The sequence below is a fragment of the Macaca nemestrina genome, chromosome 12, assembly GCF_043159975.1.
Source record: "Macaca nemestrina isolate mMacNem1 chromosome 12, mMacNem.hap1, whole genome shotgun sequence".
NCBI classification, from domain to species: domain Eukaryota; kingdom Metazoa; phylum Chordata; class Mammalia; order Primates; family Cercopithecidae; genus Macaca; species Macaca nemestrina.
In genome coordinates, this window is record NC_092136.1 from 123,519,897 (window position 1) to 123,547,709 (window position 27,813).

Consider the following 27,813-nt stretch of genomic DNA (forward strand, 5'->3'; position numbering starts at 1 on the left):
TGGCTCACACCTGTAATCCCAGCACTTTGGGAGGTTGAGGCTGGTGGAACACCTGAGCTTAGGAGTTCGAGACCAGCCTAGGAAACACGGTGAAACCCTGTCTCTACAAAAAAATACACACACACGCACACACTTAGCTAGGCGTGGTGGCATGCATCTGTGGTCCCAGCTACTCGGAAGGCTGAGGTGGGAGGATCACTTGAACCCAGGAGGTGGAGGTTGCAGTGAGCCAAGATCGTGCCACTGCACTCCAGCCTGGGCAGCTGAGTGAGAAGCTGTCTCCAAAAAATAAATAAATAAATAAATAAAATAAATAAAATTAACGAAAGCCATTGGAGTTTTTTTTATTAATTGAGCAACATGATTAGATATGCACCTTTGTAAGGTCTTTCTGGTCACCGAGGAGAATGGAGGGGACCATGAGTGGATGAGGAGAGATAACTTAGGAAGCTATTACTGTAGATTAGGTACTTGGACTAAAGCAATAATAGTAGATATGGAGGGCATTGGGTTATTTCTTTAAAACTATTTGATGCAGAGCAAAGAACTAATTGTTAGAAAGATGGTTATTGTTAGAAAAATTGTTAGAGGCCGGGCGCGGTGGCTCAAGCCTGTAATCCCAGCACTTTGGGAGGCCGAGACGGGCGGATCACGAGGTCAAGGAGATGGAGACCATCCTGGCTAACACAGTGAAACCCCGTCTCTACTACAAAATACAAAAAACTAGCCAGGCGAGGTGGTGGGTGCCTGTAGTCCCAGCTACTCGGGAGGCTGAGGCAGGAGAATGGTGTAAACCCGCGAGGCGGAGCTTGCAGTGAGCTGAGATCCGGCCACTGCACTCCGGCCTGGGCGACAGAGCGAAACTCCGTCTTAAAAAAAAAAAAAAAAGAAAGAAAAATTGTTGGAAAATAGGATAGAGAGAGGTTATTTCCCAAAAGTTGAAGAAATGGCAGGGGTAATTAGTGATAGTGAAGTGAGCCCAGCTGAAAGTTTGCATAGGAGTTGCACTCTCCTAGTTGTTCAATCCAAGTCTGACTGAACACCAGGTATAGAAAGTGAATGGTTCTGGAAGAGCTATGTATACATGGCATTTTTGTAATTAGAGTCATTTAGACTTGCAAGACGAATCTGTAATTCAAAGTGACCTGGTGGTGAGCCACTTGGTCAGGCACTAGATTAGATACCTTGGTAAGTATATGATTATCTGCATTCTAATGTGTCTGTATTATGCTTTATATTTTCTCATATTTGATTTTTACACTCTGATCCCCAAGTTAGTTGGTCATTTGTGAATACCATGGAGTGATAAGGTCCTGATAAAAACAGAGGTGGCTTTAGAGATATACCTTAAGGAAGACAGCAGGAAATCTAGTCTGAGACACGTTGAGAAAAATGGTCTGTAGCTGGATAAGCTTGGAAAAGACCATATACTCCATCCTCTTCTTGGAAATTTTTATAATGCATGCGAAGATCCTTAGAAATGAAAAACAAAGCTGAGTTTATTAGTTGACATGTAAGGGAGAGCTATATCATTCAATGTGATGGGAGTGAGTCTTTCTGAGTTAAAAGAGGAAAGATGAAATCTAGGATAAGAACTGGAAGTTTTGCTCCAATAAGGCAGGATCTTGAAGACTATCATTGGTTAAGTAGAGGATTGTAAAGTATTATTTTGGAATGGCAATTGCTCTGGTTTTCAATAATTATGGGACAGGTCTTTTTTTTTTCTTCCAACTTTTATTTTGGGTCGAGGGAGTACATGTGCAGGTTTGTTATAGGGGTAAATTGCTTGTCACTGAGATTTGATGCACAAATGATCCCATCACCCAGGTAGTGAGCACAGTATCCAATAGGTAGTTTTTTGATTCTCACTCTTCTCCCTCCCTCCACCCTCAAGTAGGCCCCAGTGTCTGTTGTCTCCTTGGTGTCCATGTGTACTCAATGTTTAGCTCCTACTTTTAAGTGAGAACATGTGGGATCTTGTTTTCTGTTCCTGTGTTAATTTGCTTACAATAATGGCTTCCAGCTCCATCTATTTTGCTGCAGAAGACAGGATGTCATTCTTTTTTGTGGCCACATAGTATTCCATGGTATATATGTACCACATTTTCTTTATCCAGTCCATCATTGAGGGGTATTTAGGTTGATTCCATGTCTTTGCTATTGTGGAATAGTGCTGCAGTGAACATATGTGTACATGTGTCTTTATGGTTGAATGATTTATATTCCTTTGCGTTTATACCCAGTAATGGGATTGCTGGGTCAAATAGCGATTCTGTTTTACATTCAAGAAGTCTCCAAATTGCTTTCCACAGTAGCTGAACTAATTTACATTCCCACCAGCGGTGTGTATGCATTCCCCTTTCTCTGCAACCTTGCCAGCATCTGTTATTTCTCTTTTACTTTTTAATAATAGGCATTCTGACTGATATGAGATGATATCCCACTGTAGTTTTGATTTGTATTTCTTTAATGATTAGTGATGTTGGGCATTTTTTCCCTTGAATTTGTTGGTCACGTGTATGTCTTCTTTTGAGAAGTGTCTGTTCATGTCATTTGCCCATTTTTAAATGGAATTGTTTGTTTTTTGCTTGTTGAATTGTTTAAGTTGCTTATATTTTCTCCCATTCTGTAGATTGGCTGTTTACTCTGTTGATAGTTTCTTTTGCTGTGCAGAAGCTCCTTAGTTTAATTAGGTCGCACTTGTCAATTTTTATTTTGCTGCAGTTGCCTTTGGAGTCTTCATCATGAAATCTTTGCCAGGACCTATGTCCAGTATGGTATTTCCTATGTTTTCTTCTAGGGTTTCTATAGTTTTAGGTTTTATATTTAAGTCTTTACTCCATCTTGAGTTGATTTTTGTGCATAGTGAAAGGAAGGGATCCAGTTTTAAACTTCCGCATATGGCTAGCCAATTGTCCCAGCATCATTTATTGAATAGGGAGTCCTTTCCCCATTGCTTGTTTTTGTCAACTTTGTTGAAGATCAGATGGTTGTAGGTGTGTGGCTTTATTTCTGGATTTTCTAACCGGTTCCATTGGTCTCTGTGTCTGTTTCTGTATGGGCATAAGTCTTAATGAATTCCAAGATGGGATGAATAAAGCTATGTTGGGTTCAAGATCATATAGGAGGTACTTTTATACACATATGTTTGAGATTTGGAAATTATTTTCTCTAACTTAGTGTTATGGATTCTCAGAAGTTCAATAATGAAGGAACCTACTTAACCTTTTCTAACCCTGCATTCCCCCCACCCAGTTTGAATTCTGAGTCCTGTTTATGAATATCCTGTGGCATCATGAAAACACTGCTTTACTTAAGTGTGTGCATTTTCATAAAACAAATTATCTCTAAAGTTAATTGTTAAAGATTTGTTTCAGGTCTATCCAGGCGCTCAACTTTGTCATTAAAGTTATTGATACTAGAAAAATAATATCCAGGGATCTGGGTAGGTTGTTCGTGATATTGTCTGAATGGATCTTTTTGTAATTCCTTACTCTGCTGGAGAAAAGTAGAATAGGAAAGACATTTTGGCTTTAGAGACCTGAGAAACAGTAGGGTACAATGTGAGGTCTCAAGTTCTGTCTTGTCTCTGTGGCCAGGGCTCCTTTTCTTTAAAACAGCACTCTATCTTCTCTGGACACTGGAGGCTGCCCACAATCTCCTTCATGTCTTTGCCTCCCTTGTAGGTGAGGGAAAGTCAGATCTTAGGCATGGTTCCCTGGAAGTCTTCTTGTAATTCATATCATTCTTGATGTTCAGGAGGCTTCACCGTTGGATAGACTTCTGTAACTCTAGCATTTCCAACTCCTAGAACTAATACCCCTGCAGACTACTATAATACCCCCCCCCCACACACGTGCACACACACATTTTTTCCCGGTAGAATCAGTACCAGGAACATAGCTTGGTATATGATATCAGTATATCAGTAAGACATAAACATGCATGAATAAATGTTGTCTATTTTAAGTTTTATGAATTAAAGCCTCGTGGTATTCTCACACTTGTTCTTCCCTCCTTCCCCCTTTTCTTGGATCTGCCAAAATGTTTTTATCCTACCCTTTGTCTGCCATTAGACATGAAACCCTTAAGGTCATAGGCTAGGCCCAGAAAAACTAATATTTATGAGATTTGAAGGCAAATTTTTAAAAACTTTTTAAAAGCAATAATATAGCCCAGATGTTCCAATACCTCTAGATTTAGGTTACCTTGAGTACTTGCCCAAGCCCCTGCAAATGTGAAGTGCTTCCTAAAATTTCTGCATATTCTGTGGCCATCTCTGTGATATTCTCTGTGGGCTGTTTCTAATCCAAACTATATAATTCCAGACATGAAACTTTATTCCTCCTTGACTCACATACAACACACACATACATGAATGCATGTGACATGCATGTTCTGTTCATACAGGCATTTGGTAATATAGGAGACTTTACTGAAGGTTTGAGGGCAAGACAGATCAACATTGTAGAAATGTGACTTCAAACCGAGCATTAGGCATCTCCATTCTTAAACTGCTTTTTAGGTGCCCTGACTCTGGGGAATTTCCACTGACTTCTTCCCACAGACTCCTCTGCTTTGCTCCATTTTGGGTTCCTTTTTTCTTCCTTTCTCTGTCATTTCTTTTTTGGAAAATATTAAATGTTACCTTTTTTTTTTTTTTCTCATTCAGGGCACTCTAAACCATTCTTTGATGATAGAGCTCATGATAATATTGATGTCCTTAGGTTCTCTCCCTTCCTTTACTTCAAAATGATCTATTTCTCCTGCACAGCTCCAAGACAGTTCCCTCTCTAAGAGAAAATCAGGTACAGCAGTTGAGATAATAATATTTTTTCTCATTACATTTTGTTTTGAATTTTCAATTCAATATTAAAAGGAATGTGCAGTGTTGATGAAAGGAGTCAAACTCTGTAAAATATTGGAAGAGATTTATTCTGACCCCAATACAAGTGAACATGGCCTGTGGCACAGCCCTCAGGAGATCCTGAGAACATGTGCCCAAGGTGGTTGGGCCACAGCTTGGATTTATACACTTTAGAGAGACATGAGACATCAGTCAGATACATTTAAGATATACATTGTTTCTATCCAGAAAAGCAGGATAACTTGAAGTAGGGGGCGGGGGGCTTCCAGGTTATAGGTAGATTTAAAAATTTTCTGATTGGCAATTGGTTGAAAGAGTTATTATCAATAGAAAGGAATGTCTGGGTTATGATAAGGGGTTGTGGAGACCAGTTTTATCATGCAAATGCAGCTTCCAGGTAGTAAGCTTCAGAGAGAATAGATTGTACATTTGTAAATGTTTCTTATCAGACTTAAGGTCTGTGTTGATGTTAAATGCTGGTCAGCTTTTCCTGAATTCCAAAAGGGAGGAGGGCATAATGAGGCGTGTCTGACCCCTTCTTCCTGTCATGATCTGAACCAGTCTTTCAGGTTAACTTTGGAGTGCTCTGGCCAAGAGGAGGAGTCCATTCAGATGATTGAGGGACCCTTAGAATTTTATTTTTTGTTTACAGCAGTCATCTTTTTTTTTTTTTTTTTGACCATAGTTTAATGGTCTTTTAATGTTAGTTTTTCTTTACTGTTGGGAAGGGACATATCTAATACTCATTATCACAAACTGAATCACCTGCATTATCATTGCCTAAAAAGATATCTTACCTAAAGACAAGGTCTGATCAGTAGGTTTGTAGCCTACTTTGAGGGACTTTGCACACTAACCCTGAAACCAGGCCAATTGTCCCACACAAAAGATATTTATGGATTTTTAAATGAACACAGAAATTGACACTCTGTCTTAAAACCTGAAACTTACATTTGTCTTAACTGAGTTCCTTCCTCAGGAAACTGACTCTTGGGCAAAAGACTGAAGGAAGCCCACTAGATCACCAATCCAGACAACAAGATGCCTGGCCCCTCGTTCATCATGATGGCTTCCTTACCCTCCCTAATTCCTGTTTTCTCACCTTACCAACTCTTCTTCCTTACCCCTCTCTAATTCCTATTCTCCCTCCCTTCCACTATATATAAAACCTCCCAATTTTAGGCGTTTGGGGAGATGGATTTGAGACTTTACCTCCCATTTTTCTTGGCTGCAGCATTCAGTTAAAGCCTTCTTCCCTGGCAATGCTCAGTGACTCGGTGATCGATATTCTGTGCAGCAAGCACCGGGACCTGACTGAACCCTGGGGGTTTCAGTGACAACCTACGTGTGAACCCTGAGCTTCATGTAACCTTGGGGCTGCATTTTCCAGTAGGAAAGCGTTTTTAGATATATTGGCTCTGAGACTTTTCCTAGCTTCCTAGGCACTTGGCCTACTTATATTGGAGCCCAGGAACTGCTGTAATCCATGAACTGTAAATGGAAACTTTTTATAAGATGTTCTCAAGTTTTGGTGTTATCTGAGGATGAACGTCTCTAAGTTTATCTAAAAATTTGTATTATTTCAAGATAGAAGTCCCCTTATTGAGATATTATCAAACACAAAGCTGATTCATTTCAAACATTTTGGAAGGAACATTCGAATTATTAGAAGTCTGAGGCGTGCTTCTCATGATGAAGATGATAGGAACTAAGAAAATGAGATGTGGAATGTTTTATATTTTTGACAAGAAGATGAGGCAAAGAGGGTGGTCATAAAAAAAAGATGGTGGTCATAAAAAAAGATGGTGGTCATAAACAAAGAGGGAGACAGGATTCCTGGTACATTTTTAAAGTTGTTGACATTTGTCTCTGACCTTAGTGGTTTCTACTTTCAGTTTACTACTGACAAGTCCAGAGTTCTACTTCATGCATCTGAGGATATCCCGGGATTTCCTTGTTGAAGAATTACATTGTTTCTTCTCAAGAAAAACTCCTAGTTCATTTACATGTAACAAGTTCTCATAGGAGACCCTAACCATGATGGTTTGCTTTTGCATCTTTATCTTACTATAGCATTTAATCAGAACTTCTGGGATTTGGGGGGAGCCTGTTTTACCAAACTTCTCCAAAATCCTCTCTCAACTTTAATTGTTTTTATCTGCATTAAGCTCATTTTGATGTGTTGCATGTTTTACTTTGCATGACCAGTCTTTGGGCAAGTCATTGCCTTTCTTAAGGCTCCCTTCACCTCCTTGTTTCTAATGGTATAAATAAAGGGACTCAGAAGCGGGGTGAGGATAGTATTTAGCACAGACACCACCTTATTAATCTTAAAGGAGGAGTGTGCTGTGGGTCTTAGGTACATGAACAGAACAGCCCCATAGAGCAGGGAGACAACGGTCAGGTGCGAGGCACAGGTAGAGAAGGTCTTCTGACGGCCCGTGGCTGAAGGAATCCGTAGGATTGTGAACAGAATGTAGATATAAGAAATCATATTAAAGAGGAGTGACCCTGGGATCACAAGGACAGTTGCCAGGACACCCAGGAGTTCCAAAATGCTGGTGTCTACGCAGGCGGCTTTCAAAATGGGTCCAACATCACAGTAGAAATGATTGATAACATTATTGCCACAGAACGGCAACTGGATGAGCAGCATCATCTGACAAAAGACAGTGGTGAAGCCCACCACCCAGGAGCTCAGGGCCAGCTGCAGGCAGAGTTTGCTGGTCATGATGGTGGGGTAGCGAAGGGGCTTGCAGATGGCCAGGTAGCGGTCAAAAGACATGATAGTGAGGATCAAGAACTCGGTGGTGCCCAGGAAGAAGTGGAAGAAGGCCTGCAGCAGGCAGCAGGAAATGCAGATTACCGTTCTTGCCACTACAAAGGTTTCTAGCAGTTTGGGGATGACTGTGGTGGTGTACCAGATCTCTAGGAAAGACAAATTACAAAGGAAGAAGTACATTGGAATTTGTAGCCTGGGCATAGCCCACACAATGGCAATAATAAGCCCATTGCCTGTAAGGGTTAATATGTAGATGAGAAGTATTGCTATAAAGAGAGGTGTTTGTAGGCCTTGGATAACAGGAAAGCCTAGGAGGATGAATTCTGTGATTACCGTCCCATTTCTCATGTCCCTTGATACCCTAGAAAGACAAGCAAGAAAGCTTCTGAGAATCTTAGAGCACAGTTGATTGTAGCTGGGACAAAAAATAAGGAGGATTCTGACTATGTCAGGTCCTCCCTCATCCACATATAAATACACACTGGCCAATCCTTCTTTACTGATGACTTGGCTGGTTCTTTTGTCAGCAAAACCAGCTTCTAGTGGACTTTGAATGTATTAAATACACTTGATGAATGCAAAGTATTTTTTCACCCTTATACAACTCTGAGAATAATCATGTTAAATGTGGTTGCTTGTTGTCAATTATTCATATGACTATTTTAAATGCATAGTGTGTATAACAACATATGTACATACACATGGCTGTGAGTTCATAAGAAATTAATCCCTATTCTCAGAGTCTGAAAAAGAGTTACTGATTATATTACAGATACATTTAAGGAAGCCATTATTGTGTGTGGGTGTGAGTGTGTTTATTGAAATAGCCTCAAATCATTGCTATTATATTAGTGGTGAGATACAAGATAACAGAACAGGTGTTTTTCTAAAAATCCACTTCCATATTCTAGTTCAGACTCCTTTGTTAAAGGAATCAAAAATAACATTTAAAACTAAATGAATAAAACTGTTTAGGAAGTAGAGAGATATATTCAACTCAAATTCAAAATCTCAGAATGAGCTGAGTCAAAGCCTGTTATATGGAAGCACCTAATAAATGTATATGGGATAAAGATCTGCAGACTCTAATCTCCAAAAGTGAAAGGTTAGCAAATGCTAAGGATAACAAAATGGGAACTCTGAAAAGTACATTTTTGTCAAAACTTTTTTTGTGACTAAATGTCTTTTTATACCAAGTAAAGTATTTCTATTTGTATATGTAAATTCATAGGCTGAGAACATCCTTTCTGTTCTACTAAAATTCAGCAGAAAATAGTAAAACTACTTCCTTTCTTATTGAGGCTAGTCTTCCATATGGGTTTCCTTTGAAATGGGTAAGATAAATTACCGTGAAATGAATTTCACAATTTTCAAAGTGCATGAGAAACTTAGCATGAAACAGGCAACTTACAGGTCATTGATAGGTTGTTTCATTCTTCCCTCATGTGAGATAACTGTAATTCTCTGAGGGCTTGCTTAGGGAAGAAAAACACTTCCATTTTCTCCCACCTCTTTTCTAGACAAGGAAAAGATTCTTTGTCTACAATCTCGCAAGCTCCAGTGCCTTTCCACAAAATGATGAGAGACAGAGAAGTATTTGAATTTGCACTAATGGCCAATATAACTGGCTGCGAACCTGGTCTCTTTCTATAGGATAGGTATGGAATTATCTTCATTCCCCATGCAGAGAAGAGTGGCAATCTCTATAGCTCAATATCATATTTCCAAGGGCTACACATTCTACCATTTGGAGAATTAGACCTATGAATTCCACAAGCATTTGTTGAGAGCTTACTATGCTTCAAGTCCTGCTAGGCAATTAAAGAGCTTATCAGATAGATAGATAGATAGATAGATAGATAGATAGATAGATAGATAGATAGATTAAAGAGCTTATCAGATAGATAGATAGATAGATTAGATAGATTAGATAGATAGATAGATAGAGATAGATAGATAGATACTATATATAGTATAATAATTAGAACATGACTCAGTGAGGGAAAGTGTAGAGTTGTGCACAGATTGTTTTAAAAACACTTAGAAGGGACTCTTCACCCATCTTTAGCAGGGGTTAAGGAAGTTTTTCTAAACAAGGAGAGGCCTAAGCTGAGTCCTAGAGTTCAATAGGAAAAGAAAGTGGAGTAAGGAGAGAGGGGGAATGCATTCCAGACAAGGATTCAGTTTTTGTGACACAGAACCAGAGCAGAGAATTTCACCTGAGCTGGAGCTGGGAGTCAGACTTGTCCTGGTACTTATGATAAATTAACAGTTAGGACAGTTGACATGAGAGATTCATGAAGCTTTTGGAGCAAAGAATCTTGAGTCAGGGAGTTTGCAAGTGTGTGTGTGTGTGTGTGTGTGTGTGTGTGTGTGAAGTATGGTGTCAGCCATTCTCTGTAACACATGTACATGTGGATCTAAGCTTTATGGAGGAAGGGGCTGCAGGTGGTATCTGCATGACCTCTTTTGAGATTCTGGTCACAGACAGCACTGCTGTGGTATCCAGGTGACCACGTGGGGCACATACAGGGGACAGACATACTCTCTCTGCTTTTGTCAGTAACATGGCTTGGTTTGGTAGCATGAGGGTCCAGGAATAGCAGCAGCAGTGGCAGCAGAAATGATACCAGCAAAAGTGGCAGTGCCTGGCAAGGGGAGTGGTCCTCAGCAGAAGGAATGCTGAGAAGGTAGAAGTGGCAGGAATGAGGAATCAGGCAGTAGCTGTCCTGACAGCTGCATAGACTGGGTTTTGAGCACATGTGAAGTTTTGTGAGATGTGGAGGGAGGTGGGGATGTCTCGAGTTAGCAGGTAAAAGCAATATTCAGAGAAACACGGGAAAGCAGCCCCAGGAACCTAAAGTTATAGAGCTAAGATACTGGATTAAACACTGCCGTCTATATGCCTATTACATTTCAATCCTACACTCTAGACTGTTTTTTTTTCCTTTAAAAAAGTCACAATGTATAGGGTCAAATGGATTCATGCATATCCACCAGGGTCCAAGTCACCAGGTCCTGTTAACTTTACTTCTTACTCATTCTCTAGTGTGTGTCCTTCTTTCCGTCTCTCCTTGGCTCCGGTAAATCATGCTGTCATCTCCCATCAGGATTCGAACACAGCCTCCTAACAGGACTCCCTGTCTCCTGACTTGCTGTGCTCTTTCCTACCCATGGTTCAAACTGTAGCAAGGGGGACCATTCTAATTCTGACTATGCCACTCCTCAGAACCTTGAAGTTAACATCCCAGACTCCTCAGCATGACATTTAAGACCACTGATGATCTTGTCTTACCTACCTTTCCAGCATGATTTTCTGCCATTTACCATTTTTCCTTCTGCCTTCCTTCTTCTATGCTCCACACTTACTGAATTTCTCAGGTTTAGAGGTTAGCAAACTACAGCCCTGTTTTTGTAAAGTTTCACTAATACATAGCCACACTCATCTGTTTACCTATTGCCTGTGGCTGCTTTTGTGCTATAATGGTGAAGTTTAATAATTGTGACAGTGACCATATGACCCCCAAAGTCTAAAATGTTTACTCTCTGGCCCTTTACAGAAACAGCTGGCTGACTCCAGCTCTAGTTCCCCAATTATGCCTTCTTCTTTCTTGCCTCCCAGTCATTGCCCACGCTGTTCTCTTCACCAGAAGTACTCTTCCTGACTTTCTCCATTATTTGGCTAAGTCTTGTCTGAATTCTAAATTTAAGTTCAGGAGCCACCTCCATGGGAAGCCTTCCTTAACTTACCATCTCTAGTCCAGTTAAGGTGCTGCTCCTACACACTTTCCTAATGCCCTGTGCATATCTATACCTGAATACTTTGTAGAATTGTGTTCATTGTTTGCTTAGCTTCTGCTATAGACTCTAAGCCCCTTGCAGGCAGCAATAGTATCTGCAGGGCTGAAGCATAGGGCTTGACACAAAATAAGCTCTCAAAATATATTTTCTAAATGATTATATAAATGGATAGCTTGTTGACACTCTATCCCCAGTTACCTAGAAGTTTATGGAAACTGACACATGCACATGTTTATAGATGTCACCGTTTCCTGTATTTCAGATGCTCAAGTCATATCATGACAGGAACTGTTTGCTAAATAATTTGTCTCCAAGTTTGCTGCTGCTTCCAGCTTTTTCTGATGTGAGTTTTGCTGCGTGAAAACCTTTCTGCTCCATCTTTCCCTAATCAGGGATATGCTGGTATTTTGTTTCATTTTTCCTGTGTTCTAGTTCTTTTCCCAGCTTCTTCAGGCTGCCTGAGTACGGATAACTTTCTTAACTCATTTAATGCTCAATAGCTTGAAATTGTATTGAGTCATTTTTTTCTGAGTTTTGTGGTGCAATAAAGAATCCCACATTTTCTAAAACTTTTTATAGTTTTAGAAGAAGATAAAAAGAAGAAAAGTATTAACATACTTTCTTCCCTGGATAAGAGCAAAATGTTCCAAGTCTTGTTTGTTTATTTATTTGTTTGTTTTAAAATTGTTGATGAAGACCAATTTCAATTTTCAAGACTTTGATTATGGAATAAATTTGAATATGCCCAGTGGTTAGAACTCTAAAACAGAAACATTAAGCACATATAGAATAAGATTCACAAAGAGAAATAAACCAAGATCAATCACTCAGGGGACTTGTGCTAAGAACCAATTTGAAATTCATTTCAAGGACTGATGGTTCTAGGTAAGATGTGGTGAATAAAGACTACTTTTCATTGAGGAAGATCCAAGTCCAGGTCATTGTGATGACTTTTCTGCATGATACCAAAATTGATTTATTAGGATTTACTTTAAGACTTCAACGGGTCAAGTCTAGCCATATCAATTCATTTTAGAGAAAAGCAAAGCTTTTTCCAAAATAGTACTCTTTCTCGGTAACAAAGCAATACTTACAGCACTACTGATTTCCAGGAAAACACTTCCAGCCTCAAGGTATGTCCTTGTCCACAGTAGACTGACAGAAAAGGAGAGTTGGGTTATAAAGGCAGCACAATTGGAAGAGAAAAGTTTTCTCTTTTTTTCTGCATAGAAAATGAATCTCTTTTTCTAGACTTTAATGCAAGTGTCCTTATGCATTACTGAATTCTATTCATAAAGCTTTCATGATATGGCAAGGTTTCTTCAGCATTTCGGAGAATGGTATTGAGAGTGATTCATTCATCTGTTCATGCCAGGTCAGGATACCTTCTCTGAAAATAACAGTTTGTTAACGTGGGACACTTTCACAGGTTCCTGTGAGACATCAATCTCCATGGATTTGCTCCAGAGAGTCCCAGGAGACAGGGAAGCTCTCACTAAAAGTTTATTCATAAGTCAAGCTGAAGAATTTGTAGTTTTCTAAATTCTAATTGGTACCAATCATTCCTGCACTCCTGAGGTAATTAACCAAAGTCTGAGAACCTTTTAATTTTATAAGTTTTTAGATCTTGGATTTCTCAGTTCTCCAAGAGGGAAAATTATTGACATCTCAATAAATAATAAATAAATGGGGTGCTTTAATGAACTGAACTGAACCAAAGGTAGTCAGTTTCGTTAATAATATAAAAATGGCCATGTATTCAGAAATGTGAGAGTGAACAGAATAGAAATTGCATTCAATTTTCTTGTGAACTATCTTATGGGGATAAATGAAAAGACAGGGGCCTAAAGTATTGAGGGTCATATAGAGAGTTCATGGATATTGCATGTATAACTAATGATTGGAGAAGGCTGTCTGCAAAACAGGAACATAAGAGTTGAAATTGTAACTTGAAAATCAACTCTAATGAGGATAATTTAAGTAGAAATAAAATACACTCATTTTTAAGTATACAGTTTGAAGAGTTTTGATAGATGTATGCACCCATGTAATCACTTCAATTAAGATACAAAATTTTCTTAGCACTCTGAAAAAGTTATTTCGTGCTCATTTGCAGTTCTATCTCAGTACTCTCTCTCCCACCCCAACAACCGCTGTCTGATTTCTATGTCTGTAGATTAGTGTCACCTATTGTGTGATTTTTATATAAATGGAATCATAAGGTATGTGTATTCTTTTGTGTCAGGGTGCTTTCACTTAGCAAAATGTTTTTGAGATTCATCCACATTGTTAAGTATAAAAAGCTAATTCCTTTAAAGTGCTGAGTTTCAGGGTGCCATGGCTCATGCCTATAATCCCAGTTCTTTGTGAGGCCTAGGGGGTTGGATTACTTGAGCCCAGAAGTTCAAGACCAGCCTGGGCAACATGGTGAAACCGAGTCTTCACAAAGAGTAAAAAATTAGCTGGGCATGGTGGCATGTACCTGTAATCTCAGCTACTTGGGAGGCCAAGGTGGGAGGATTGCTTGAGCCCAAGAGGTTGAAGCTGCAGTGAGTCATGATCATGCCAGTGCTCTCCAGCCTAGGAAACAGAGTGAGACTCTGTCTCAAAAAAAAAAAAAAAAAAAAAATGTGCTGAGTTTCCATTGTATGAATATATACATCTTATTCATTCATATGCTAGTCAATGAGCATTTGGGTTGTTTTAGATTTTATTGCTATGCGTAAATTTGTGGTGAACACTCATGTAGGAATATTTTGTGGGTGTCTATTTTTATTTACTTTAGGTACATGACTAAAAGTGAAATTCCTGAGAAACAGCCCACCTGTTTTACAATGAGGTGGTACCATTTCACAGGCGCATCAACTATGTGAGAGTTCTAGTTTTTCCACATTTTCACCAACATTTGCTGTTGTCAGTTTAAAAAAATTAGATATGATAGTAGGGGTTGGATTTTCTCATTCTTAATTTAATTTGCATTTCCCTGATGACCAGTGATGTTGAACACATTTTCATATGTTTATTAACAGCTTCTGTATCATTTTTGTGAAGTTAATTTAAATATTTTACCCATTTAAAATCAGATAATTTTTGTTTTTTATTATTTTGTCATACAATTTCTTTATTCTAAGGCAGGGCTTGCACCTGTAATCCTAGCATTTTGGGAGGCTTAGGTGGAGGATTGCTTGAGACCAGGAGTTCAGGAACATCCTGGGCAACATAGTGAGACATTGTCACTACAAAATATTAAAAAGTAGCTGGGTATGGTGGTGCACACCTGTCATCCTAGCAACTTGGGAGGCTGAGGCAGGAGGATTGCTTGAGCCCAGAAGTTTGAGGCTGCAGTGAGCCGTGGTTGTACCACTGCACTTCAGCCTGTGCAACAGAGCGAGACTGTCTCTTTAAAAAAAGTTCTTGGCTGAGCACCGTGGCTCACGCCTGTAATCCCAGCACTTTGGGAGGCCAAGGCGGGTGTATCACAAGGTCAGGAGATCGAGACCTCCCTGGCTAACACGACGAAACCCTGTCTCTACTAAAAATATAAAAAAATTAGCCAGGTGTGGTGGCAAGTACCTGTAGTCCCAGCTACTCGGGAGGCTGATGCAGGAGAATGGTGTGAACCCAGGAGGCGGAGGTTCCAGTGAGCTGAGATCACACCACTGCACTCCAGCCTGGGCGACAGAGCAAGGCTCCGTCTGAAAAAAAAAAAGAGAGAAAGTTCTTTATTGTAGATACAAGTCCTTTATCAGATAAAAAATGAAAATGGAAATTATTTTCTCCTAGTCAGTGGCTTACTATTGATTTTCTTTGTAATATATTTTGATGTACAGAGGTTTTTAATTTTTAAATCTAAGTTATCATTTTTTGTTTTTATGGTTTATGTTTTTGCATCCCATGTAAGAAATCTTTGCATACTCCAAAATTGCAAAGATTTTCTTCTGTTTTCTTTTAGATATTTAAGTGTATGATCCATTTTGAGTAAATTTTTATATGATATGAGGTAGTGATTGAAGTTCACTTTTTCTATTGACTAATCGTTGTAGTACCATTTAGTAAAAGATTATCCCTTTTCTTCTTGAATTGACTTTATGCTTCTATAAAATATAAATTGATTATATGTATATGAGTATATTTTCAGACCCTTCTTCCATTGATCATCTATTCTTGTTTCAATACCACAATGTCTTGGTAAGTCTTGAAATTAATAGTGTAAATTCTCTAACTTGTTCTTTTTCAGGATTGTATTGGTCATTTTTGTTCCTATGCATTTCCATATAAATTGAAAATGGCTTGTCATTTTCTACAAAGAAACCTGCTGAAATTTTAAATGGGATTTTTATTGAATCAATCATGGGGACATTGCGATGTTAATTTCTTTAATTTCTCCCAATAATGCTTTACAGTTTCCTAGTTTTGAATATTTTGTTAATTATTGTATTAATCTGTTTTCACACTGCTATAAAGAAATACCTAAGACTGGGTAATGTATAAACAAAAGAGGTTTAATTGAATCAAAGTTCTGAATGGCTGGAGGGGCCTCAGGAAATTTACAACCATGGCAGAAGGCAAAGGGGAAGCAGGCAACTTCTTCACAAGGTAGCAGGAGAGAAAGAGCACAGGAGGACCTGCCAAACACTTATAAAATCATCAGATCTCTTGAGACCTCCCTCACTATCACCAGAACAGCATGGGGGAAACCACCCCCATGATCCAGTTACCTCTTCCCGGGTCCATTGGATCCCCCATGATCCAATCCCCTTGCCATATGGGGATTATGGGGATTACAGTTGGAGATGAGATTTGGGTGGGGACCCAGAGCCAAACCTTATCAATTATCCTTCAGTATTTTATTTTTTATGCTAATGTAAATCACATTTTCAAAAAATTTAATTCTCCAATATTTTGTTGCTACTATATGTTGTCAATATTTAGTGCTAGCATAGAACCACAGCATTTTTCATAAGACTTTTATCCTGCTATCTCGTTAAATTTACTCATAGGATTTTCTATTAATACGGTCATGTCAGTGAATAAAGACACCATGTTGAATAGAAGTAGTGAGTGCAGAAATGCTTGCCTTGTTTCTAATATTAGGAAACAGGTTAAGTCTTTGCCTATTAAACATGTTAGCTGTAAAGTTTCTGTAGGTGCTCTTTATCTGGTTGAGAAATCATCTTTCTCTTGAATTGAGAAGTGTTTCTTCCCAGACCCTTCTTCTTTTCTTTCCACAGGAATTTGTATAAGAATTATATTATTCCTTCCTTAAATATTTGGAACAAATTAATCAGAATAAAACAACTTAAGGGTCTGGAGTGTCCTTTGTAGGAGAGTTTCAAATTGAGAATTCTATTTTTAATAGACAAAACTTTATAGACAAAGTTTTCTGAAGATTATATTTTACTTCCTGAATCTGTTTTCATAATTTTTGCTTTTCAAAGAATTTGTTCACTTTATCTAAATTGTCAAATTCATTGGCATTAGATCATTAATAATAGTCCCCTTACTATCCTATTAATATCTGTAGTGATGTCCCCTTTTTTATCTTTATTTCAGCTGCTTCGGCTTCCTTGAATTCTCAACCCTGTCTCTTCCAAATAGTGAAAATGCTGTGCCCTGCTTGGCTTTGCCCTCCTTCCAAACAAGTGTCTAATAGACACTTCCAGGTAGAGAGGTTGGGTTATCTTTAAGCTCAACTAACTTGTTTTTCTTCTCTCAGGGATTACTGTCCTTGGCTTCTTGTTGTTCAATATATGAAAACAGCTGTTTCATATGTTTTGTCTAGTTTTTAAAAGTGTTTATAGTGTGAGGGTTAGTAGGGTTAGTCCATTAGAATTACTTTGTTATACCTGGTTAGTGAATTCTTCCAAAATATTAGAACAAAAATTTGAAAGTGTAGACCCCAAAAGATGTTTTATTCAGAATTGGAGAGACTCGAGATAGTTCAAAACCAAGAAGGCAACATGAGAAGTGAAGAAGATGGTGATCTTAGAGAAGTTTCCTATAGCAGAAGTTAAAGATGAATCACATATTCTAGTTATGTGTGTAGTTATTAGTGTGAGTTTTATTGCTAGTGTTATTGATATTATTTTGTTGTCATCTCTTGGAACACTCTCAATCAAATATTCTGTCTTTTTTTTTTTTTTTTTTTTATGTAAACTGCACCTTTCTTCTTCTGACCGAATTATCCCCTTTCTCTTCCTATTGAAGAAGGTATGGTTCTCTACCTTAAAAACCAAATAAAACAAAACTCTGATCCAAGCTGTCTTGGATTTATTTTAAAGCAAAATTTCTTAGGTAGTATGTAATTTACGTATTTCTTATATTATTTCTTTGACCATCTTTAGTTCCCTGAGATTTGGTTCTTATTTTATAATTTTACTGAATCTACATGCCTAAGAACATACTTAAATTTTCTTCTCATTTTTCAAAATCAAAGGGATTTTTGTGTTCATTTCTATCAACCTATAATAGTCCATACTGCTGACTACCTCCTTTTTGGAGGTCTCTTTTCTCTTTCTTTTATAACATTTCACTCTATTACCTTTGTCTTCATCTTCTTCTCTTTATTTTATATTCCTGGAGGTGGGGATCTCAGTTTTTGTTAACTTATTCTTTCTTTTGTATAAGGGCTATTGTTGGGCTAGCCAGCCCCAATAATGACCAAAATATACTCAATTAGGTATCATGTTTAAATGAGAATCCTACTTAATGTGTAGAATAAAATTATAGCACCCTACTGAACTCATTTATACGTTTTGATTAGATAATCCTTTTGTCATAATATTGAGCTAACTTTCACCTATTTTGTAATATTTGAATATTTAAATACAATTGCTAGATCATATATTTTGATGTAGTTCAGGCCCAGGAGTTTCAACAGAAAATAACTTAAAGCCCATTCATAATTAGAGCATTTATAAACATATTTGGACATTGAGGTAGTCCCTGAATGAAGTGGCTTACAGGGAAGCACTCTGGAAGCTGAGAGAAAAATCATATGTGAGAAATCTGGTAAGGTAGGTGATATGGTTTGGATCTGTGTCCCCACTCAAATCTCATGTTGAATTGTAATTCTTAGTGTTGAAGGAGGGGCCTGGTGGGAGGTGACTGAATCATGGGGGTGGACTTCCCTGGTGCTGTTCTTGTGATAGTGAGTGAGTTCTCATGAGATATGGTTGTTTAAAAGTGGGTAGTACTGGCCAGGCATGGCGGCTCATGACTGTAATCCCAGCACTTTGGGAGGCCAAGACAGATGGATCACTTGAGCTCAGGAGTTTGAGACCAGCCTGACAAATATGGTGAAGCCCCATCTCTACTAAAAATACAAAAATTAGCTGGGCGTGGTGGTGCATGCCTGTAGTCTCAGCTACTCGGGAGGCTGAGGCAGGAGAATCACTTGAACTCAGGAGGCAGAGGTTGCAGTGAGCCGAGATCATGCCACTGCACTCCAGTCTGGGCAACAGAGCGAGACTCCATCTCAAAAAAAAAAAAAAGGTGTGTGTGTGTGTGTGTGTGTGTGTAGTACCTCCCCTATCTCTCTCTTCCTCCTGCTCTGGTCACGTAAGATGTGCCTCCTTCCTCTTCTCCTTACGCCATGATTGTAAGTTTCCTGAGGCCTTCCCTGTACTGCCTGCAGAACCGTGAGCCAACTAGACTTCTTTTGTTTATAAATTACACAGTCTCAGATAGTTCTTTGTAGTAGTGCAAGAACAGACTAATACAGTAGGTGTGGTTTAGCAGCCTGGGCTTAAATTCAGAGGAGACAGAGATGTTCCAGGTCCAGTGTGAGGCTGCGCTTGTCCACTCTCCTGACCCACGGATCTTCCTTCTATTCTCCTGTGAAGTGCTTGTATGTTCTGGGACTAAAAGAAAACCATGGTAACCATTGGAAGAACTTCATCATTAGGGAATCAAACAGCCCTAGGAATTATTTTAGGACTACCTTTATAGCTCATCAGGCTGACTCATCTGGACATCATGATCAGAAGCAGGACTGGCAAGTATCTAGCAATATCAATATGTCCTCGTAAATGCTGGAGTATGTGGTCTATAGACAAATAAAAATAAAAAGTAAAATGCTTAATTGTTAAAAATTAAGATAGCGACTTCTCCCTTGTCTCTCTTCTTAAAACATTAACTTTAGGAAATTCATAATTATAACTTTTTTCTTTCTTTGAAATGTGTATAAATCTTTTTAGAAGTGAGATTTTTTTTTTTTTGGCCAGCTTTATGACCCAGAAATGTCTTTCTCAAGGACCTAGGAGTTGTCTCTTGGGAATGTAAACATCGAGGGAGATAGTTTCCTTATCTCCCAGTTTCTATGGGAAGGTAGAAGCCTAACTTCAGAGGTACCTTGCTTCAGGTTGTAGAACTACTTCCTGTCATAAAGATAAGATAAGTCTATTTTTCCTTTGTATAAAGCCAATTAGGTAACATGGATGATCACCCCAATTACCAGGTGAGTCTAGGATGAACTATGTGTGACAGATGGTGCTGTCAAGTCCTCTTATTCTTTATCTGGAAAACCTGTAAGTAATGAGTTATGTCTGTGTGACTATATAAAAGAGTAAATTTTTTTCCTGTCTCTGAACTCTTTTAGCAGATTGCTTGTGATGTGCATCACAGTTTGGTTTATTGCTTATTCAATAATAAAATTGTTTTATTTCTCTACTACCATTGTGGAAAGGTTTTGTGGGCTGGGATATTTTATTTTAAATTGTATTTCCTTAACAGTGGGTAATGGAAGACGTATTAGTCAGAGTTCTCAGGGAAACAGAACCAATATATATACATATTTATATATACATATTTGGTTCTGTTCATATATATAAATATATATATGAATGAAGTGGCTTACATGATGATTATGCAGATCTAGAAGTCCCAGTATCTGCTGTCTATAAGCTGGAGAACCAGAAAAGCTGGCTTTGTAATTCATTTCCATCCTGAAGGCTTGAGAAACAAAGAAGCTGATGGTGTAGGTGCCAGTCTGAGTCCAGAGGGCCAAGAAGCAGGAGCATCAATGTCCAAGGGCAGGAGAAGGTGGATGGGTATGCCAGCTCAAGCAGCAACAAACTAACTCTTCTTCTGCTTTTTTGTTCTATTCAGGCTCTCAACAAATTAGATGATAATGCTCACCTGCATTAGTGAGGATGATCTTTATTCAGCAATGTTTATAGCTTATTTTAGCTTTTTAAATTGCATTTTGTTGTAATTTCCCCCCTCATTTAAAATACATATTTATTTTTGTACCTAACATGTATTGGAATTTATTTTTATTTTCTCTAAAGATGATCTCCCCAAATATGTATGCTTTAGCCACCACATGTCTGGATCCACATACAAACCAAAAAGATTAAACCATAGACTACCAGAAAAATAATTCGTATTAGATTTTCTCAGAGTGGGCAGCCATTGGTGAGTAAAAATACGCTCTTCCTGACACTCCAAATGTGAAATGCCATCTTTTATTTTAGAACTCAGGTGCTTCATACTAACTGGCTAATTTTCTGAATTCTGAAAAAACTTATTAAGTACAGAAAAGAGAAATGATATATAGAATCAGAACTCAGTCGGGAAATTTCCCAGTATCCTTTGAAAAGTCTGGTCAGATTATCACTACATTTACAGATTTAGAGCATTATTCCAATGTGTTAATTTTCTGCAGTGCAATGTTTCAGCTGAGATTATAAATTCAGGTGTAAAATTTGTTGTTGACCCAAGTCAGGAGGAAATACGATTTTCTCAAAGTAGTAATAATAATAATAAAGAAAGCAATCAACACAAATATTTGCGTAGTGCTTGCTGTGTGCCAGATGCTATTCTAAGTGCTGTAACAAATATTAAGTCTTTGTAATTTTTATGACTGCACTGTGAAGCTGTTACTATTGTTATTATACTTTTATAGATGAGAAAACTGAGATATAGAATAGTAAATTAACTTGACCAAGGTCATAAAACTAGTAAATGACATATTTAAACCCAGAAAGCAGAGTTTGGATTTAAGCAAATAGCATTTATAGAATAGGAGAAAGTACAAAAGAAAGCACAAAATGATACTATGACATCAAAGGAAATGTCAGGCCCAAATGTATTCCTGGCTTTTACATGCTATATTAGTCCATTCTCACACTGCTATAAAGAAATACCTGAGACTGGGCAATTTATAAAGAAAAGAGGTTTAATTGACTCACAGTTCCACATGGCTGGGGAATCCTCAGGAAACTTACAGTCATGGCAGAAGGCGAAGGGGAAGCAGGTACCTTCTTCACAAGTTGGCAGGAGGGAGAGAGCGCATAAGGGGAAACTACGGCTTTTAAACTATCAGATCTCATGAGAACTCCCTTACTATCATGAGAACAGCATGGAGGAAACTGCCCCCGTGATCCAATTGCCTCCCATCAGGTCCCTCCCTCTACATGTGGGGATAAAGTTCAAGATGAGGTTTAGGTGGGAACACAGAGCCAAAACATATCACGTGCCTCTTTGAATAGATAGATTATCCTGTTCAGACACATTTCTCCTCATTCCCATGACTGAAACTGCCCTGCAGCAGAAGATACACAGCCCCCAAAATCAAGTGGTCCAATTTCTAGCCTCAGTCAGTTCTAACATTATTTTCTTGCTTGGATCCTGAGGCCCAGTTTTTTTCTTCACTTGTCAAACTTTCACCAACCAAAATTTATAGATGTAATTACTGGGCTTCTCCTAGATCCCCTCCCAGAGTTGGAGTTTGATCCAACAACACCCTGGTAGCTGAAATCTTTCCTACTGGTTGATTATCTGCTGGATGTTGATTGCTGATTTCTGTAGTCCTGTGTGTCACCTGCCTTGGATTCTATATTATGGCTTGTTCTCATTGGTTGAAATTTTCTGTTGTTACATCTGTCATTCTTTCAAAAGGTATTGTCTTAGTCAGTTTGGGCTGCTGTAACAGAATACCGTAAACTGGATAGCTTATAAACTACACAATACATTTTTCACATTTCTGCAATCTGGAAATTCCAAGATCAAAGAGCTGGCAGATGCAGTGTCTGGTGAGGGCCGGCTTCCTGATTCATAGATCACTGTCATTTCACTGTGTTCTTATGTGGTGGGAGGGGCTAGTTAGCTGAGTTCTCTCTTTGTAAAAAATATTTTTTTTATTGACAAATAATAATTGTACATATTCATGGGGTACATAGTGATGTTCCACTACATATAATATATAGTGATCAGATCAGAATAATTAGCACATCCAGTATCTCAAGCATTTTTATCATTTCTTTGTGTTGGGAACATTCAATATCTTCCTTCTAGTTGTTTGAAACAATATAATACATTATTGTCAGCTATATTCTGAAGTCTTTTATAAGGACACTGATTGGGATCTTGAGGATGGAACCCTGATGGCCTAATCACCTCCCAAAAACTCTACCTCCTAATACCATCATCTTGGAGGTCAGATTTCAACATGAATTTTGACTGGACATAGACATTTATTCCATTGCAGCTATGTTTATTGTCAAATTGAAGTTTCTCTTAGTCTTTCTCCTGTAAATAACCACAAACCACCTCTGTGTCCTCGGGCCTGGCAGAGAATGTAAATAAGGTAAATATGAGCAATCACACATATATTAAAAAGGGGAAGTCACATAAATCCACACCAGTTAGAAAATATGTTCCCACATTTGTACAGTGCTTTTAATTCTTCATTTGCCAATTTATGTAACTCTGGTTAATTTCACCACTTTGTGAGGTAAACAAGGTCCTAAGTGAATATTTTTGTAAGATAGAAATTGTAGGGGTCAAGGGCAAACTTTCTCTTTGCCTTTTACTGAAGGTCACTGTCAAGAGGCAAATTAATGGGAGAAAAGGCATACTCATTTGTTAATGTATACACAAGAGCTTTCATTTATTTTTATTTTTTAAATAAAGAATTTATTATTTATTTATTTATTGAGATAGGGTCTCATTCTGCCACCCATGCTGAAGTTCAGTGGCATAATCACAGCTCACTGCAGCCTCAATCTCCTAGGCTCAAGCAATCCTCCTGCTTCAGCCTCCCAAAGTCCTAAAATTATAGGCATAAGATACCCAAAATCACCAAAATTTTTACCAGACCAAAATCACCCATTTTTATGCTTAGGTTCAACCAAGTATGCAGAACTGTGTAGAAATGACTGGACAAAAATGGTCTGATCTAATGCTAATAGACTGAGTGGGGAAACCCAGCAAGGCCTGTCCATCTACATTCTTCTTGGTCCCTCTGAGCAGCATTTCTTCCTTCTGGGATGGGCAGGACACTCTCTGGAATGGTGTCTTATGACCTCAGCCAAACAAAGCAGGTCAGATAAATTTTTTTTTTTTTTTTTTTGAGACAGTCTCATTCTGTCACCCAGGCTAGAGTGCAGTGGTGTGATCGCAGCTCACTGCAACCTCCAACTGCCAGGTTCAAGAGATTCTTATTCTTCAGTCTCCCAAGTAGCTAGGATTATAGGCATGTGCCACCATGCCTGGTGAATTTTTGTATTTTTAGTAGAAATGGGGTTCCACCATGTTGGCCAGGCTGGTCTCAAATTCCTGGCCTCCAGTGTTCCACCCTCCTTGGCCTCCCAAAGTGCTGGGATTACAGGAGTGAGCTGCTGTGCCTGGCCTGGATAATTTTTTTATGGTCAATTTTTACACAGCAAGTTGGAAAGAAAATTGGAATAATATTTTTAGGTGTTATATCTGGCTTTGGGGAGAAGGGTTCTGGTTTCTATTACCTGCCTTAGGGAAGAGCAATTCTAGTTTCTGTGGCTGGCCTTGGGAAAGAATGGTACTGCACAATAGGAGGTTCAGAGAAAAAACTTTTGCTTCTGAGGCCTTCATTTTGGTGTATTATTTTCTTTTTCTTTTCTTTTCTTTCTTTTTTAATAGATGAAGTCTCACTCTATTTCTCAGGCTGGTCTTGAACTCCTGAGCTCAAATGATTCTCCTGCCATGGCTTCTCAAGGTGCTAGGATTACAGATGTGAGCCACCGTGCACAGCCTGGAATATTATTTTCTGAGTACCAATAAAATCTACTCTAATTCCATGATATGTAAATGTTAGACTTAGTAATCTCTTCATTTTTTTTTTGTACTGAATCATCACTTTCTATTGTTTTGAGTTTGCTTGTGCTATAAGTTAGGTACAAGCTCAGTAGTCTTGGTCAGTCTCAGGGTAAATGGTAGGAGGCTGAATCCAAGGCTATCATGGCCAAGGGAACCATTGTTTCTTATCACAAAATTATATCCAGGGAATGCCTTACATGATGTCAGATGATGAAATGTGTATGTGGTAGGAATTTAGCAATAGCAAGGTAATCACTTGTATTAGTCTGTTTTCATGCTGCTGATAAAGACATACCAAGACTGGTCAATTTATGAAAAAAAAAAAAAAAAAAAAGAGGCTTAACTGAACTTAACAGTTCCATGTGGCTGGGAAAGCCTCACAATCATGGTGGAAGGCAAGGAGGAGCATGTCACGTCTTATATGAATGGCAGCAGGCAAAGAAAGTTTGTGCAGGAAAAATCCCCTTTATAATAACCATCAGATCTCATGAGACTTTTTCACTATCACGAGAACAGCACAGGAAAGACCTGCTCCCGTGCTTCAATTACCTCCCACTGGGTCCAACCCACAACACAGGGGAATTCAAGATGAGATTTGGGTGCGGACACAGCCAAACCATACCATCTCTTGACCAAAATTATCCCACTTCCACCTGTGTTATGTACTTGAAAATGCACTATTCTAAAGTGATTATGTTTGGCCTTAGATTATTCTGAGTCTTCGGTAGTTCACCTTTGAAATGCAAACATCCAAGTGGATAGGGAAATAAAGTTGTTCTGATCAAACATATTAATGAAGATATTACCTGTTTGCTAAGAAAAATAGGCAAGTGGAATTGATGACAGTGGAGAGAAAACCAGGAACGTAAAAAAGGGACCCAAAAGTGATAGGAACATAAACTTCAAATCGTTTTAAAAATGGGGGGAAATTTTTGAGGATCTACTCCAAAATACACTATTTTTGATGTAATATTTTATTAGATATGTAAGTAAACTGGGATTTGGCTCTTGCTTCCTAGAGAATCAAGATGTAAGCAGGGGTAGGGAAGTTCAAACTTTCCCTCTGAAGTTTTGATAATTTGAGTCTATAAAACAAATAGGCAGATCGACAAGAGAAAAAGCAGGTATGCATTGGAGCCACACAAAACATGAGACTCAAAAACGGGCTAGATGTCAGACGTTTTTATACCATATAGAAAGGAATAGAGGTTTGAAGCTTCTGGCAGGAGGTGGTGACAGGCTATATGAGGGCCAGGGGAGGAAATGCATGGTGAGCAAAGGCTGTCTTCTTACGCAGATGAGGCCTCATAGGTAACTGCTCTCAGAAAGATAAGCTGGTAACCTGTGGTGAAAGTTTCTCTGTCAGACTTTTAAAGTATCAGATCTCAGTCTCCTTTTCCTATGAGCTAATCTTTTCTAGATCAGGATAAGGCAGATAAGGGAGTCTCAGAGAAAGCTCGTTTGCATCTGTTGTTTGCTTCACTAATGTAGCTTTTCTCTACAGATGCAAATCTTCCCTATGAAAGCACAGCTGTTTGGAGCTATTTGTATGTCTGCAGCTTCTCTGAATAGGCCAAAGAAGCATATTTTGGGTGGCATATTTTGGTTTTCCATACAGATAAACTTCTTTCCTTCTCTTAGCCTCAGGAGCAATGTTTAAACATTATTAATATAAAATTTCCTATACATAAAACATTTATTTTTACTTCATTGTTTAGCTATGGTACATGATATACACCCTGCTTGAATGTTTTTCCTCTTTATCAAGCCATGCTTCATTCCTACCTGCAGAGTCTACTCAATATTCATTTTCTTCACAAACATTTTCCAGCTAAACTATTTGCATATTAGTCTTCATGACTGAATACATAGATAGACAGATCTTTTAAGCCAAGTATTCCATGTGGTTGCAACCTTGGACCAACAGAGGGTTATGATAATGGGCTCTAAAAGCAATCATTCTTTGGTTCAGTAAAAATCTGCTCCACAGGATCTTAAGCCCCCTTTACAATCCTACTGGAGAGCTTTCAAGAAAGTAAACATCTGATGAGTAGATTGCAAAAATTTTCTCCCATTCTATAGGTTGCCTATTCACTCTGATGGTAGTTTTTTTTTGCGGTGCAGAAGCTCTTTAGTTTAATGAGATCCCATTTGTCAGTTTTGGCTTTTGTTGCCGTTGCTTTTGGTGTTTTAGACGTGAAGTCCTTGCCCATGCCTATGTCCTGAATGGTATTGCCTAGGTTTTCTTCTAGGGTTTTTATGGTATTAGGTCTAACATTTAAGTCTCTAATCCATCTTGAATTAATTTTCGTATAAGGAGTAAGGAAAGGATCCAGTTTCAGCTTTCTACTTATGGCTAGCCAATTTTCCTAGCACCATTTATTAAATAGGGAATCGTTTCCCCATTTCTTGTTTTTCTCAGGTTTATCAAAGATCAGATGGCTGTAGATGTGTGGTATTATTTCTGAGGACTCTGTTCTGTTCCATTGGTCTATATCTCTGTTTTGGTACCAGTACCATGCTGTTTTGGTTACTGTAGCCTTGTAGTATAGTTTGAAGTCAGGTAGCATGATGCCTTCAGCTTTGTTCTTTTGATTTAGGATTGTCTTGGAGATGCGGGCTCTTTTTTGGTTCCATATGAACTTTAAAGCAGTTTTTTCCAATTCTGTGAAGAAAGTCATTGGTAACTTGATGGGGATGGCATTGAATCTATAAATTACCTTGGGCAGTATGGCCATTTTCACGATATTGATTCTTCCTATCCATGAGCATGGTATGTTCTTCCATTTGTTTGTGTCCTCTTTTATTTCACTGAGCAGTGGTTTGTAGTTCTCCTTGAAGAGGTCCTTTACATCCCTTGTAAGTTGGATTCCTAGGTATTTTATTCTCTTTGAAGCAATTGTGAATGGAAGTTCATTCATGATTTGGCCTTCTGTTTGTCTGTTACTGGTGTATAAGAATGCTTGTGATTTTTGCACATTAATTTTGTATCCTGAGACTTCACTGAAGTTGCTTATCAGCTTAAGGAGATTTTGGGCTGAGACAATGGGGTTTTCTAAATATACAATCATGTCATCTGCAAACAGGGACAATTTGACTTCTTCTTTTCCTAACTGAATACCCTTGATTTCTTTCTCTTGCCTGATTGCCCTAGCCAGAACTTCCAACACTATGTTGAACAGGAGTGGTGAGAGAGGGCATCCCTGTCTTGTGCCAGTTTTCAAAGGGAATTTTTCCAGTTTTTGCCCATTCAGTATGATACTGGCTGTGAGTTTGTCATAAATAG

At 38.5% G+C, this 27,813-nt stretch overlaps 2 protein-coding genes across 2 annotated transcripts in view; one reads left to right on the forward strand and one right to left on the reverse strand.

Moving 5' to 3' along the window:
• The window catches only part of LOC105476316 (olfactory receptor family 4 subfamily D member 5), a 126,181-nt gene that overhangs the window by 4,993 nt on the left and 93,375 nt on the right, over positions 1-27,813 (forward strand).
• LOC105476309 (olfactory receptor family 6 subfamily X member 1) lies at positions 7,059-7,997 on the reverse strand. Its single transcript, XM_071075762.1, has one exon. The coding sequence runs from the start codon at positions 7,995-7,997 to the stop codon at positions 7,059-7,061; it is 939 nt and encodes a 312-aa protein (XP_070931863.1).